Source organism: Leguminivora glycinivorella, chromosome 18 (genome assembly GCF_023078275.1).
Source record: "Leguminivora glycinivorella isolate SPB_JAAS2020 chromosome 18, LegGlyc_1.1, whole genome shotgun sequence".
Classification (NCBI taxonomy): domain Eukaryota; kingdom Metazoa; phylum Arthropoda; class Insecta; order Lepidoptera; family Tortricidae; genus Leguminivora; species Leguminivora glycinivorella.
Window position 1 is genome coordinate 13,844,836 of NC_062988.1, and position 17,129 is coordinate 13,861,964.

At 36.1% G+C, this 17,129-nt stretch overlaps 1 protein-coding gene and 2 long non-coding RNA genes across 3 annotated transcripts; 1 reads left to right on the forward strand and 2 right to left on the reverse strand.

Annotated features, from left to right (window-relative positions):
- Positions 1 to 455: 455 nt before the first annotated feature.
- LOC125236005 lies at positions 456 to 2,875 on the reverse strand. Its single transcript, XR_007178154.1, has 2 exons — positions 998 to 2,875; positions 456 to 904 (listed from the first exon to the last, which is right to left on the reverse strand). It is a non-coding gene; the product is annotated as an uncharacterized LOC125236005 (long non-coding RNA).
- Positions 2,876 to 3,507: 632 nt separating this feature from the next.
- LOC125236006 lies at positions 3,508 to 4,664 on the reverse strand. The gene is made up of 2 exons (XR_007178155.1): positions 4,051 to 4,664; positions 3,508 to 3,956 (listed from the first exon to the last, which is right to left on the reverse strand). It is a non-coding gene; the product is annotated as an uncharacterized LOC125236006 (long non-coding RNA).
- Positions 4,665 to 12,340: 7,676 nt separating this feature from the next.
- Positions 12,341 to 16,886, forward strand: LOC125236057. Its single transcript, XM_048142747.1, has 2 exons — positions 12,341 to 13,234; positions 13,678 to 16,886. Exons 1-2 carry the CDS (start codon positions 12,437 to 12,439, stop codon positions 14,134 to 14,136), a joined length of 1,257 nt encoding a protein of 418 aa, XP_047998704.1. The 5' UTR covers positions 12,341 to 12,436; the 3' UTR covers positions 14,137 to 16,886.
- Positions 16,887 to 17,129: the final 243 nt, after the last annotated feature.

Below are 17,129 nucleotides of genomic sequence, written 5' to 3' on the forward strand. Positions count from 1 at the left end.
GTCCAAGAAGAAAATTGTTTTCTTATATGTATAGTTGTATACTGTTAAGTATTACTAATAGGAAAAAAGACTGATGTTACTTATGTTTAATTTACAAAGCAAATTGTTTTCCTATATGCTGTTAAGCACTACTAATAGGAGAAAAGACTGATGTTATTTATGTTTAATTAACAAAACAAACTGTTTTCTTATATGTTTATATGCCAACGAACTCAATATAAGCATGGAAGCCGCCATCAAGAACATTGCCGTTTCCACTTAAGATTCTCGTCGACTCATTTCCACTTTCACTTCTAACGGAAATATATTATTTTAGTTATAAATGGTGACTGTAGGAGGAGATTGCGCTGCGTAAATGCAAGACAGGGGAAAGATTTGACCAAAGTCTTAGCCATACTGGGATATACTGTTACAATTTTGGGGATTACCTAAGGGTAAATAAAGTAAACTAGGTATTTATATAGAAAATAACTTTTTAATTAACTTACTTTTTGAAAATAATTTCGAAAGTAATAATACACTACTTAGTAACGCCTAACTGGTAGGCAATGAAACTACCCTTATTATAAATTATATCGCTAGCTCAGTCTATTTACTTAAAAAAAAAAACAAATACCTAAAATTTAGAGCATAGGGGTGAGTCAGTAGTTCTGGTACTGGAAGACCGGGTAAAAGGTAAATTATTAATTAAAAAATTAATTTATGTTGGGCGCCTTTTTTAAAAAATAAACGAGGAACGCTCTGACCTTGGGGGACGTCTAACCGAATTGAGGAGAGGTGGCCGCTGCAGCCACGGAATGGGAGCTCTTCCATACCGATCGCCACAGCCTCCTGTCCACCGGTCCAGGCTCGGGAAGCATCAGCTCTGCTCTGTCTTCGAACGTTAACCTCCAAATCTGAGGACCTGAAATAGGTTTAAAAAAAAAACAATGACCCTGAGGCTTCCACCAACCCTTAGCGAGGGTTAAAATATTACTCGAACGAATGTGAAACGTACCCATTCCAGAAAAGAAGCCGGCTTGTGGTTCCGTGCAATCATGTCAATGGAAGGGGTCCTCAGTAATTTTATAAAAATAAAATCATCTGAAAATAATGGACACAAGAATTAGCACTGAACGTAACACAACAAACTGCATTCGAATATGGAAGAAAATACTTACGATTATGCGATTAATTCGCGATTTAAAAATTAGAATGTGGCGCATTGGCCCTGAAGAATTTGAAAACCACCCGTCTACATCCTTTCCAATATGCAAAGTGTCGGCTGACAGCTCGGCCCACAGATACGTGACGAGATGCATTCGCCTATAGACAACAACTTTAACTTCTGTCTTAAAGAGGGTAATAAAATATTTCCAAAAAGGAACGAAAACTAACAATACAATAATAAATTGAGTTTTATTTTTTAATAAATGAAAATTCAAAAGGGATTTTGGAAGGAAATAAATTAACGACGATCGACACGCCATCTTTTGTCATTCTAGCTAACAGCAAACTGGGTTATCAATACAATCCTGCCGATAGATGGCTCTGCCTGTACGAAACCAATAGTTACTTGAGTATAATATCAGCTAAATAAAAATATACCTACGAGGTTTGAAAAAATATTGTTACAGTACTCCCCTCCCCAGAGAAAATTTTGACGCAGGCAAAATTTTGAGCTGGTCCCCAGCTCCAAACTACAGGAAATATGGGTAATATAACAGCTACAACTCGAAATCTATAATCGATAACAAAAAAACCATCCAAATCGAACCCACGCACTAAACCAGATAAGAATAGCCCCTTTTTTTTTTTTAGGTAAATTACTACATTACGTCGCATCGTCTATATTTCTTGGCGGCACAGCGAGCTATACCAGACAGCGGGCTGTACGTCCAAGCGATATAACGGAAGACGGCTTATAGCTAAATGAAATTTCCCTAACAAATATCGGTGACAGCTAAGAATACAAAGAACAGACAATAACACCAGAACAACGAAGCGTATATACCGGCTGCGTCTATGTACGACACAAGACGGAACGTTTCGACACAACATTAGACATAAGTACAAGGGTTGACTGTACAGACCGCGTCTCAGGCGACGCAAGTCTGTCGGTCCGACAACACAAAAGAACGCCAACGTTCACGCATATGATTTAAGTCATATCGCAAAGCATCAACAAGGGTACAACACTGCTATTAAGAATTCTCCGTTTAAATCCGCAAGAATCCGACCAGCCAGTGAAGCTGAAATGCTGGTTTAAAACGCCAGCACCCAGAAAACTACGTGAAGAGAACTTTTAAATCGTCCACTCACCACCAAACATCGAAAAGGTAATACTTGTGTACGGACGTATTAGTACCATCCGGACACAATGTACTTAACTCCCACTTCAAACACATAAAGAAAACGCCTACTATACATCAAAACAAAAAAACTACCTATCACCGATAACTGCTAATAAATGAATACCTACTCCTTAACGTAACAACAATATGGAAAAACTTGTGTTAAATCTAACCCACCGGAAAGTAGGTAATAAAGATAACGCCTCGTAAACAACTTAGATCACGATCACTTTCACAACAAAATATTTATTCTAAAGTATTCTCAACCACAAAGGAAACCCACGAATAATATTAAATGTGCACGCTGGACTAATTTAAACAATAAAAGGTCCAAACGATCACCCAATTATTTAAATATAAAAGTTAGGTTAAATTATTATTTTTAACATTTTTTAGAATCACCCTGTATGCTCTTTACATGTTTAACTTTCTGTAGTAAAACTCAATTAAAATACCTACATAAATATTTGTACTAAATTTACAACATCAAACTTCAATATCGTTAAGGTAGGAAGAATAAAATAGGTAATTTAGAAAACAAGACACCAATTATTACGACTGGCTGTAGGTACTTTAAATTACTTCAACTATTATCATTAGGTAAGAACTATGAACAATTAAAATTAACCACCTTCTAGAAAAATATGTAGTCTAGTTAAATACAATATAAAATAAAGTTAATTTGCTAGTCACACCTTTCACATCAAAATGTAAAAAAAAAATCCTGATTTACGAATTACAAAATGCAGTAGGTACCAAGCGTTTGGTACTATTCAGAATTAAATACAAGCAAATTTTTCTTACTTTTCACTAATATAAAGAGACAAAATGGTTTTGTAGGTAGATATAGTACTGTTGGCAATGAATAAAAATAACCAGATTTGGTACCCACCAACTAACAAGAGGTAATAATTATCTATTTATATGGTACTATACATTTAACACACAAAGAAAGTAATACGGAAACCTTTCCTTTATTTTTAGTAAGGAATTGATTTTGCCAACAATCTTAGGTAGGTATGTAAATAATCACCAATACTATGTTTAAGAAAATTTATAAATAGGTACCTACGCAACCAACGGTCTTCCAGTCTGAACTCTCTAAAGCCACACGTAGGGCTGCCACTGTTACAATTTTGGGGATTACCTAAGGGTAAATAAAGTAAACTAGGTATTTATATAGAAAATAACTTTTTAATTAACTTACTTTTTGAAAATAATTTCGAAAGTAATAATACACTACTTAGTAACGCCTAACTGGTAGGCAATGAAACTACCCTTATTATAAATTATATCGCTAGCTCAGTCTATTTACTTAAAAAAAAAAACAAATACCTAAAATTTAGAGCATAGGGGTGAGTCAGTAGTTCTGGTACTGGAAGACCGGGTAAAAGGTAAATTATTAATTAAAAAATTAATTTATGTTGGGCGCCTTTTTTAAAAAATAAACGAGGAACGCTCTGACCTTGGGGAACGTCTAACCGAATTGAGGAGAGGTGGCCGCTGCAGCCACGGAATGGGAGCTCTTCCATACCGATCGCCACAGCCTCCTGTCCACCGGTCCAGGCTCGGGAAGCATCAGCTCTGCTCTGTCTTCGAACGTTAACCTCCAAATCTGAGGACCTGAAATAGGTTTAAAAAAAAAAACAATGACCCTGAGGCTTCCACCAACCCTTAGCGAGGGTTAAAATATTACTCGAACGAATGTGAAACGTACCCATTCCAGAAAAGAAGCCGGCTTGTGGTTCCGTGCAATCATGTCAATGGAAGGGGTCCTCAGTAATTTTATAAAAATAAAATCATCTGAAAATAATGGACACAAGAATTAGCACTGAACGTAACACAACAAACTGCATTCGAATATGGAAGAAAATACTTACGATTATGCGATTAATTCGCGATTTAAAAATTAGAATGTGGCGCATTGGCCCTGAAGAATTTGAAAACCACCCGTCTACATCCTTTCCAATATGCAAAGTGTCGGCTGACAGCTCGGCCCACAGATACGTGACGAGATGCATTCGCCTATAGACAACAACTTTAACTTCTGTCTTAAAGAGGGTAATAAAATATTTCCAAAAAGGAACGAAAACTAACAATACAATAATAAATTGAGTTTTATTTTTTAATAAATGAAAATTCAAAAGGGATTTTGGAAGGAAATAAATTAACGACGATCGACACGCCATCTTTTGTCATTCTAGCTAACAGCAAACTGGGTTATCAATACAATCCTGCCGATAGATGGCTCTGCCTGTACGAAACCAATAGTTACTTGAGTATAATATCAGCTAAATAAAAATATACCTACGAGGTTTGAAAAAATATTGTTACAATACCTAGACTGGATGAATGTGACAGTAGAGGGTGGGTGTAAAAGATCAACATTAAGAGATAATCTAATTGGGGAGCTTTTTTCCACAGTTCTCAGCGAACAGCATCTTGTCTTGTGAGAATCTAAGTGGAAAGTATAACAAATATTGATTATTAATTTGACATAACTTAGAACAAAAAACAGAAAAGGAAAATACAAATATGTATGTAAAAATAAATTTATTACAATATAGAAAATAAATAAGTTGATAAAATAATCTACTTCATTTGGCATAACACAATCCCTATTATCACCGTAATTTAAAAGGTCGTATGTCGTATGAAAATCGTAATCAGTTGTTACGTTTTTACTTGTCACCGTATTATTAAAACATGTTACCAAATTTATTCATCATTTTACTGAAGTTATCTGTTTACTTACATGTGGAATGTGATTCCACTGGCTTTAGAATGGCCAAAAAAACTTTTATACCACTTAACGGCATACTAAAACATTTTTATTTATTAAAAAACATCGAAATGACAAGGGTAATTTAGTTAGGAGAAATGAAAAACATATTAGACATAGTAGAAATAAGTTTATGGTTTCTAATCATGATGTACTGGACTCATCAGATTTAAGCCAGACAGTGCAAGAGAAGGGTAGTCAGGTAAGACAGGATGTCATGGTGCTCCGGTACCTCCTGTAGCCTTACCATGACTCTTTTTGAGTTAAAAAAATACGTTACGTTTTCAGTGAGAGTTACGTTAAAAAAAATAGTATGGTATGGAAAAACTGAACAGCGCTCCAAGCGGAAACGCTCACGCACTAAAATTTTCATCGGTACCATAAGTTATTAACGTGTTTACTCCGAGTTTTCAATACGTTTCTAACTTTACAGCTAAGGCGCTCTCTTTCTAACTGTATGATGTCAATAGAACCAGAACTATTTGACAGTCTCTAGTGAAAACTCAATACTTTACGTGAGTAATCATTGACAGTCACTAGCGTAAAAGTAAACCACCAATTCACTGTGATGTGTCATTACTGTCAAATTATATAACAATCCCACAGTATTTTCACGATTATATTTGCAATTTTAAATACAATTATGACTAATATGTATTAATTTATAATATTACGTGAAATTCAAGAACAGCTTAAATGTAGCAGTTAGTCAGTAGTTCGATAAAAAGATAAACCAGTGATGAAACCAGTGTTTGATACTTTTACAAAGGTAATGAGTTATATTTATTCATCATTTTGTACTGTTTAGCTACAGTTGAGATGATTATATTGCTTGCTTTCAGAAAAAGAAGTTATTATTGAAAACAATATTTCCATGCAAGCCGTATGATATTCAGCAAACCCAATGTAGAAGATTGTTCAAATTGATAAGGAATGAGGCAGTTACGAATCAACTGATTACCTACAGCAGCAGGCAGTACCAATTCATAGGCATTTTTGTTCCTCAATGCACAATACGTGTACCCATCCATAGTCACCATAACACCATATCTCGTGGGTATATATTAGAAGTGAACCAAAGGAAAAAACTTCAAAAAATTATCCTATTACTGAAATAAAGTATATCATTCTGTGACTTTGTTTATTTTGTGATATTCTTGAGTAACAGGCTAACACCCTTGATATTCTTGAGTAACAGGCTAAGTATTTAATAAATTGACGTGAAACGAAAACTTAAAACCTAAAATTCAGCGTTTCCGTACATATCAAACATCAATTACAACGACATCGACATAACGACAAAGTCTAAGGTAAGGTATGGAACTTTTGAAGGCCATTATGTGATGTATATGAAGATTATAATTTGATACAAAAGTGAGAGCATAGTGAAAAGAATTTTGAAACAAGTAAAAATGATATCCCATTTTTTGGCAGGGCACGTAGCCAAATGCACAAACGATTATGATAACATCGTTATCGTAGCTTAGCTATCTCTATCACTTTTCCGTATTGACGTGACAGAGCTAGACTGAATTTCGATCGGCGTCTAGCGTCAACGATTGACATTTCAGCTAAGTCCTTGTGTCAAAATTGTCAAAGCTAATTTTTTTTTAATTTATTGGGAGCATTGGCAACTTGGCCATCAGCTCAAACATACAATATTTTGTACAATATTTAATACAACATACAAAATAACAGGAATAACAATTACCATGTTAAACATAAAAGTAATAATTGCACATATTGAAATGCTAAACTTATGACTATTTAGTAACTACACAAAACAATGTTTTATGAATGAAAAGAAGTATTTTTGAACAATTACTAAATTATTTACAAAGCGCCAATAGTGTGCATAATAAATTTATAAATTACAGGGTATAATTTTGGATATTTTAAAAGAGCCTTCAAGTTGATTTCCCGGTTCTTTGCTTGGCTGAAAATCCCGGGAATTCCCGCTATTTTCGGTAGGTACCGGTATTTCCCGGGAGCAAACTCTAATAGGGATAGGGATAGGGATAGGGATAGGGTTAGGGATAGGGATAGGGATAGGGGTAATCGGTCGGCAATTGTAAGCGATAATGCGAGAAAGTACGTTTTACCCACCGACAATAGTGTCGAGATACGGGCTATGTGAGTTCTGTTGTATGTAGTTTCCCCAGTGCATATAGAATACATATCTACTCGTACCTACTACCTACGCTGTGGTCGCTGTGTAACATTTCTACAATCATTGCAAGCATTTCTTTAAAGACAATAGTAATATGAGTAATCGAAAAAAACACAGACAAACGTCTGCATAGAAACCTACGGATCCAAATGAAAATTTTATTTTTTGTACATGTTTGAATAAGGATTCTTTTATTACGCGGGCGAAGCCGCCGGCAAAAGCTAATTCTATATTATTATGATGCTATGTACCCTTTTTCTGCAAATAAAATATTTCTATTTCTTTACTATTTACTCGAGAACATCACAAATAAACAAAGTCAATTAATGAAATACTTTATTTCAGTAACAGCATTATTTTTTTGGAGTTGAGGTTCCTTTCTTTATTGGAGAACTTCTATATATATACCTGTGATGATCATGGCCAATAATACCATTAAGTGCATCGCGGAACAAAAACACCTATAAATTAGTACTGCTTCCGAAGGTAATGAGTAGCGTATCTCCACAGTGCCACAGTATTCATATTAATTGAACTATCTTCCATGTTGACTGAATACAATATGTTAGTCATAATTTAATTTAAAACTGCAAAAATAATCGTGAAAATTCCGTGTGATTTTTGTATACTTAAGTTGACAGAAATGTCACGTCAGAATGACTTGGCCTATGGTTTGAGGCCTACTACCGAATACCGAAGTTATCGAAATGTGGACATGCGTCTCTTTTACTCTTATCAGTATGAAGTGAAAGAGAAAGAGTCCCTCAATGCGTATGTTTTGGAATTCGCAGTAGACCCTATATTGACAGATTTCGATAGGTAAATTTATGGAGATTAGAGGTAAGGAAGCGAACGCTTTAAGTATCAGAAGTGCACATATAAAAGAAAAGATAGGTGGCACTGGAATAGCAGGTACATAAGGGTTTGACAATCTCAATCTTAGCCTTCTCGGTAGTGACCCCGCCTACGGAGCAAGAGGTCCCGGGTGCAAATCCTGATAAGAGCTTTTTTTATTTTTTTCTACTGCATAATATCTTTTCCTGGATTATTTTATATTTTTACATACATACATACATACAATCACGCCAGTATCCCATGAAGATAGGCAGAGCGCATGAAACTACTCAAGTTCCAGTGCCACTTTTGGCAAATAAGGGGTTGAATGAAAACGAAATTGTGACATTGCAGTGACAGGTTGCCAGCCTCTCGCCTACGCCACAATTTAACCCATATCCCACTGTCGCCTTCTACGACACCCACGGGAAGAAAGGGGGTGATGAAATTCTTAATCCGTCACCACACGGCATATTTTATAATTTTAATATCAAAAAATATTTTGTTTTGTTACAACTTTTCGAAATTTCATTCGCAAGACTTACAACATTACCTAAGAATCCTAAGATGGGGCAAACAATGTAAAATGGCTTAAGTTGACATTTTTATTAATAAAACAATAATTAAACACAATTAAAATACACAAAATGAAAATTAAAAAAAATCAAAAAGAACGCTGTCAGGATCGAACCTGAGAACATCTGCATACGAAGTCAGCGCACTACCACGGGACTACATCTTGACTTGTTCGGTATAACGAAATCAGCCTAGAGAATAGAACGTCTAATGTCATGTCACGTCGCTGATCATTGAGCAAGACATGAGAGATTTGTAACCTCAATTACAAGGCATCAGCCGGTCATTTTTGCGACTGTTCTACTTCGACAGATTTTCCTCCTTACCTCTATTCTCCCTGGGTAAATTACATTTACTTATGATTTTAGTTCCATCGCGTAAACACCAGAGGCGTAGCATTCGTCTATAGTTCTTTCTCCGTTTATTCATAAACTTAGAAAGGGACAGAAGCAGCTTCTTTGGAGTGAAGTTAGGTACAATATAATGTAAACAAACGTAAACTCACTCACTTTCTAAGTAAAGTAATACGGCTCTCACTTGGGCAGCCCATGGTAACGGTACTGTTATATTTCTAAACTCCATATTGTAAACTATAATTAGCCTTTTAATTCTTAAACAATGTTCCTGAGACACAACACTGTTTAACCAGTAATTTGAAAAGTGAGGTTGTCCGTACGCGTCTGCTTCAGGAGGAGCACAGGCGCAACGGCTAGGAGAACTCCACGGCTTATTATGTTAAAAAGAAGAAGGGTGCCTTATTCTGCAAAAGGAATTGACACACGTAGCAGAAGAATCCACACGAATCCATGTATGCTTGTGCGAATGCAGCCTTCGGTGAGGATTCCCAAGAGTTCGTTCTGGATTCAGGCTCGACGTCCCATATGTGCTCAGACAAGGACCTTTTTAGTGAAACCCAAGGTAAAAGTTAGTTTTGGTTTTCTCTCGTGTTCGATAAAATACTTACTGTGAGTGAGAACTTAGTTTCCTAGGATCCTTAGCAGTTTTTGCGGTAACCGTATTTACTAGAGATGCAACGAATAGTTGTTTGGCCGGATACCGGATACCGAATATTCGGCCTAACCATCGGCCGAATATTCGGTATCCGGCCGCCGAATATTCGGACAGCAGAATTTTACCTACAATTTAAGCAGGGAGCGGGCGCGTCGTGCAGGTTTTGACTTGTTTCGTAGTGAACTTCGCGCGGAGTCCATTTTTGTTTGTTTATTTTTTTAATAATAAAGGGCTATGATTATAAGTACATATTATAACCGTAACTGTTTTTTTTTACATTTTATTTGTTTAGGTACTCCAAAATCATTCAATCAAAAATAGCACATCCGGTATCCGGCCGGATAGATCGTCACTATCCGGTATCCGGCCGAATATTAAAATAAGGGCCGAATAGGCCGGATACCGAATAGTAACCGAATATTTGGTGCATCTCTAGTATTTACCATAAACATATATTTCAGTGAGGTTCAATGTAAGAACATAAATTGTCGCATCCCAAACAAAAGCTCTCGATAAAGTATTATATCGAACACGAGAGAAAACCAAAACCAAATAAACATCGGTTTTTCTAGTCATAAATCTGCGCATCCTCACACCCTGGACCAGTATATGGTCGCACACTGCGGCTTAGGAGGATTTTTCTCCCGCGGACGTTCCTTATCATGCGAGGTAGCTGAGGACTGTTAAGGGTGCCTTTCTACCAGAATACAGGATGCGTCTGATATCCACAATCTTTAAAAATCTGCTTTGTCGAACCCATTCCCACTAGCGCTATGCTTTGCTAACATGATTGGTGGATATCAAACATCCACGTAGCGCATCTCCCTAAAGGGCCAGCAACGCGCATGTGGAGGCTCTAGAGTGGCAAGCGCCATAGGGTACCGTGACTGCTTATCACCAGGCGGATCGTACCCGTATTTACCATGGTGTGGTACCTATGAAAGAAATTACATTGCTGAAATTTATGTTTAAATCACTTCCCTTTAACAAATTTATGATTTTTATCACTTTTTATTTTATCAAAATAGAGGAAAATTGTTATATTTTTGCTAAACATTAACGCTATATTTTTTTTGCCGCTTAATTTCCCATAAGTTGATACCACAGATTTTTAAATTTTAAGATTTATTTTCTATAGTACTTTTTCATACAACTTTTAGCGGTCGAAAAAACGCACTTTGCACAAATATATTTTACTATATTTTTAGTATGTCAAAAAGACACACACAAAGAACTAAAAAACCAAACTTCGGTTCTGTGGGAATTATTATGACCCCTCCCATACAACTGCTCGTACAACTCCTCTACTACTACGTCACCGTGAGCAAAGACTTAAGCGAGCATGACATGTTTAAGCTACGTAACTATCTATCTATATCGCTCTTGCGTATTGGCGCGACAGAGCCAGACTGCAGTTAGCGTCTGGCGTCGACGATTGCCATGCGGCTACGCTGGCTGGGTTTCTATTACCCGCGACCTCCGGATTGAAACTCGCACCTACTTAAGACGCTACAGGAGCGAAAATGCTAAAATGGAAAGCAGCCCCCCTTTCAATTTGGGAATTTTAGTTAAATATTTTAGTGTTATTAACTAGATTTATCAAAAAAAATGTCCATTCAGGACAACTCAGTTAAAAGATATTGCGAAAAAATCTTTAACATCGAGGTTCCGCTCTCGTCTGTTTCCTCCTTCAAAACTTAGTCAATCGTAACGAAATTTGAGAATCTGAATAAAGATGAAATAATCTGTTACGGACCGTTTAGTTTTTTTGGCTAATTATTACCAATTTTGAATACCACACCTTTTTTTGCGCCATAATCAATAAGGCTGTTTTTCGAAATTTTTGGTGGGCTCTAGCGTCTTTAAAATTAAGAATATCAAAAAAATCAAAACGGTCCGACACAGATAAAAATAATAACAATAATCTGTGTTGAAAAACTCATTGCTCTATCTTCAAAAACCAGGGAGGAAATAGTCGAGAGCGTTTGTATGGAGAATTGACCCCCCCACCCTTTCCACCCCTGTATCGTCTTAATACCTAATTTTTATCGCGTATAATAAATTTGTAACATATACCCTTTACAGCGGCCGTGGTTGGTGGTGAGTCAGTGGTGGCCTACGGGTGAGCCGTTGACCACGAGCGCTGTAAAGGGTTCGAAACGTCGGGATGTGATTCATGAGTAGCAATCGCGCTAAGCGAAGATAATTTTATTTTAAGTACCTTTAATAAAAAAGACACAATTATTTTATTTAAAAAAAATAGTACATTACGATACAAGTGCGAAAAAAGGGAAGTTCGAAACGAGTGGCGATAAATTAAAACACGACCGAAGGGAGATTCGTAACTCTTCCTTTTTTTCGCACTTGTTTCGTAATGTGCTATTATAACTGTCTAGTAATATTTATAGTACAGTCCACCAAAAAAGTGGTTTACCACTTTTCGACCTTATGTGTTTCGAATTGAGTAGAAAAGTGGTAAACTACTTTCCTGGTTACCGTACCTAATTTTTTATTTTAGGCTAATTTAAGATGATTTTTTGATAAATAACTTTTTTTGGTCATTATAATTAAGTATTGATTCCGTTGACCTACGTGTTTATCACTCTTTATCTATATTTAGACAGGTTTATCATAATGACTTTTAAATTGAACAAGATATCATTGATATTGATAACTATAAAAACAAAGTCAACGATTAGTATTATTTTATAATTATTCGAAGAACACAGCATGGTGCAGTTTAAATTTGAAGGCGATTTTGATATCCTTGGTGACCCTCAAATAAAACTTGTTGAAAGTGTTCTTCGGAATCGAGGATACTCCAATGGAACGGTTCTAGTAGAACAAGTTGGTATAAAAGGGGATAACTATGTTGCTCATGTGAAAAGGTTTACATATAAATCTGAAGAAGGATCCACGTTCAAGATAATCGGGAAAATTGCACCGGCAGCAGAAGAACTTAGAAATATGATGAAAACAATGCTTCTATTTAACAACGAAATTGTAATGTACGATTCAATATTACCAAAACTAAATGATTTACAAAACATAGTTGGCAATGAAGATAAAGTGATATTCCCTGCCTGTTATGGAGTTGTGACTGAAGCACCCTATGAATTTATTTTGCTTGAAGATTTGAATGAATTATACTTTGTAATGTTGGATAGATTAAAACCTCTTACAAATGATAGCATTAGAATTGTTACCAAAGATTTGGCGATGTATCATTCGCTTTCATTGGTGCTGAGAAATAGCGAACCAGAAGTCTATGATAATTTCGCGAATAAATTGACAAATATTTGGGCTGCGTGGGATGCGGAACCACAAATGCAACAGTTTAGTGAAGCCGCTGAGAACGAAATTCTCGAAATTATAGATGATAGTGACAAATATAAGAACCTAGTGCTGGGCTCGATTAGCAAAATGGCCTCACATGCAAGGGATCATGCAAGTTATGAAAAGGACTCAAAATACACCGTGATCCAGCAGGGTGACTGTTGGAACAACAATATTTTATTCAGGCTTGAGGTAAACTTTTCTTTTACTCTTTATAAAAGGAAACCTTTTCAGCGTAAACGCCTAGGTTTTATATTGCCGGTGTTTTTCTAGAGCAAATATTCGAATCGATTTAAAAACCAATTATAATAATACATACAGATGTAGTGCGAAAAGATTTGCCTTCGATTGTTACGGAAACGTACGCACGTGTCATGCTATTTCAGTCAGTCTCAGTACAAACTGTACTGACATTGACTGAACTAGCATGACAAATACGAACGTTTCCGAAGGAAACCCTTTTTGCACTACATCTGTATATAGGTTTGGTAGGCTAGGTGGATATTATAATGTGCCTACTAATTGTAAAGCCTTTCATAAAGATTTAAGTGAATTACAAATTATTATTTAAATTTGCCTGGTAACTCAACATTTTTCCATAGTTATTTACTGATTATATACATTTAATATTACAGAACGGCACACCTGTACAAAACGTGATGATCGACTATCAGTTATCCAAAGAAGGCAGTCCTGCTGGCGACATCCTGTATTTCCTGTTCAATTGCACAGATCATGCGACCAGATTGAAATACTACAATGAATGGATCGACTACTACTACGAAATTATGGAGTCCACATTGAAAAAGCATGGCCTTGAAACAAGTACTGTATTTCTTAAAGAGCGGCTCCTTGCAGATTTAAAAAGATACAGTAGACTTGCGATTGGTTTAGGTCTGATGCTCTCTTCAATGTTATCAAGGGAATCAAAAGACACGTTTGATTTTAAGGAGATGTCTGGGGATAAGGATAAGATGCTTGAGGATGCCATAGCAAACATTTGCAATCTGTCTTTGGATCAAACTACTATTGAAAGGTTGAAGGGAAGAATTACCGGTATCATTGATACTGTTCTTGAGCTTGGACTTCTTTAACTTTTGACCGATTAAGTAGAATTTTTCAACTAAAGTGCTTGTGTCCCTTGTGTCCCACCGCCGTAGCTAATATTAAACTGCGATGAGAATACGATTGAGTACCAACTTATATTGATTTAAACTAACACACACTCATCATTTTAGAACTAAACGAGACTTAATCGCGTATATTTTTAAAATAATGCGTGGAAATGTTTACGTTATTCAAATTAAAGAGATTATTATTTGGAAATTTATATTTATCTGGATTTATGATATTAGAAACTGCCCATGTTATAGAAGATCTTAATAGGCTTTTTGACTGCACTAATGGTCCCTCGTCCAAAAAAGATATCATAAAGGGCAAAAGAGAAATATTTCCGAGAAAACAAACCACATAGAATTATGGAGAAATTATAAAGAAATCATGACCAGTATGTATTTCCAAAAGTCTGACAGTTTTTTGAGACTGAAGAACGTACGATGTGTACAGGGATACGTTGCAACCTTATCGTCTTTCGAAGACATTTGGAAGTACGTTGAATCAAAAGGATTCAAATACTTAAATCTTCGACAGCTGAACCAAGACAGCTTAGAAAACCTTTTTGGAATGATTAGGCAACACTGTCCTACCAACCGGAACCCAACGTGCCATCATTTTACAGCTGCTCTGAAGTCAAATATATTGACGAGACTAAGCACACCGGTTGGTAGAGGAGGAAATTGTCAAGACGATGAAAATAACGCAATTCTAAATTTCGAAGATTTCTACAAAATTATCAAAAAGACGGAAGAAACAGTGACACCTCAAGATAAGGAAGCTCCTGCTTTACTCTTACCAGAAAAACGAAAGTGCCAGTCTTACATTTACCTGATACTCTTGAATTTCTTGAGGATGATTTAGACTTTCTTTAGAAATGAAAAGTAATATTTTCAAATCGTTCGACAAACAGCCTACTGTGTATGTCGCGGGATATTTAGCGTCAGTAGTGTTAAAAACAATAGCGTGGGATTGTGAGAACTGTACGCAAAGCTTAAAAACTGACGACAAGGATGAACTGGACTCTTCAATATATAGTTATATTAAACTTCGGGAGTGGTGGCCAGGCAAAACAAGCTTTACATACCCAATATTAAATCTTTGTTTACTCACATACCTCACGTACATGTACCTCACATTTTGAAACCGAAATTAAACCGATCCTCCATGAAGAGACACATTACTCACCAAGCGGTTACAGTGATGTTAATGAAATGCAATAATATGCAATGGATATGTGGTGATCACAAAGATGGTCTACTCCGTATACTGCTAGTTCGTCTTTGTCATCTGTTGATCCGAAACGAATGCCATAAAGCAAACCTTTCCTTCGCAAAATCTGAGGAACCAACTGCCGACATTATTAAAAGGTCGCAACAACAAGGTATATCAAAATGATTAATGATTTATTTGATTGATTGATGATATAATAGTTACCCTTTGCTGGCACAAAACCTTTTTTGATCAATTTTGCTTCCATCAAAGGATTCCTTCTCTAAGTGATCATGAATCTACAACCATATCTTTCTTTATGATGAGCTTAGTGATGAAATTAAAGAAGAACTTTGTGCCAAACGCGATCGTCGGCTATAGCTGTATCAAACTCAATTGGAAATGCCTTTTGCTTATTTGGCCACCCTTTGACTTGCCCGCCGGTGCTCAAAGATGTGCCATGTAATCTAATAAACTAGAAATCGTTTTGTTGGTTACTTTATTTTCAATTCGTAGTCTTTTTGGTACAGTACAGAAGGAGTAGTATAAAACCGACATGAATTGATGAATGCCAACTTTCCGTAAATTTCGCCACCAATAATAGTACCAGTAGCAAAATAAGATACACTCTTAAAGCAACAGGAACAGATTGCCTGCTAAACAAGTACTTTTTTCCCGAATTTATCCATTTTTATGGTTCTCTCCTCATCTAGCACATACTCTCCTACAACGTCATTGTGGCACTGGGGTCCCGGTAATGCAATGAGTAAATAATAAAGAGGCGAGGCCCTATTCTACTATATACACTTTGTCTTATACAAATATATATGAAATCAACACAGCAATATGAAAACGAATGCCACTTCTTTCTATTCAATAGCCGGTCGCGTAAGATGAAAGAGACAACGTGACATTTGATTGTTCTGAATTTTGGTACAGTTTGACATTACTACCTCAGCGTGCCTTGAGCGTGCCCAGTCGCCATTTTAGTTGCCACTTTTTTATGGTAGATCGGCTGTCAAGAGGACAAGAAGTTTTCAGTTTTAAGAGTGTATTTCGTGGATATATCAGTTTTTGCATGTGGTTTTGTACTGTAGACTTAAAGAAATGCAATGGCAATATGCCTTCGTGTTCAATTAAACAGTGTGGTGCACGTAAATCTAAAAATCGACCGAATTTGACTCTTCATAGGTTAGTAATCATTTTTCACCAAAAAGTGTCATTATGTTTAAATTTTGTGCTAATTTCTATGATTATTACGATTACTTTTCATGTCCTTGATAAGAATGTTGGCAACCGAGTGTAGCAGCGGCGCCACCTAGCGACGGCGCGCCAAACTACAACGAATGTCAACATAACGCGACGGCTCGGAAGGCGCCATCTACCTGGCGGCAAAAAAACTGCTTCGACTAGTTAGGGAGAAGTAGGCTGGTTGATTGTAGGTTATGTTGCGTTTGATTTTATATTAAAATAAAGTGTAATTATTGCTTTGAATATAATAGAAGTTTTAAACGTCACAAGTGTTTATTAGTTGAGTAATCCACCTCCCCCTAGCTTGGTAGATTAAAAGAATATGTAATATGTATACACATTTCATATTTTCGTTGTATTTTCATGATATAATCGTATATACAATTTGACAGTTAATCGTAGAGATGTGCTGATGTCGATTTTCGGTGTCTCGTAGAAAAAAGCAAACTTAATACTAATAAATCTAATAATTTCTCTATTACGACTTTTCAGCTTTTCAAAAAATGAAGTT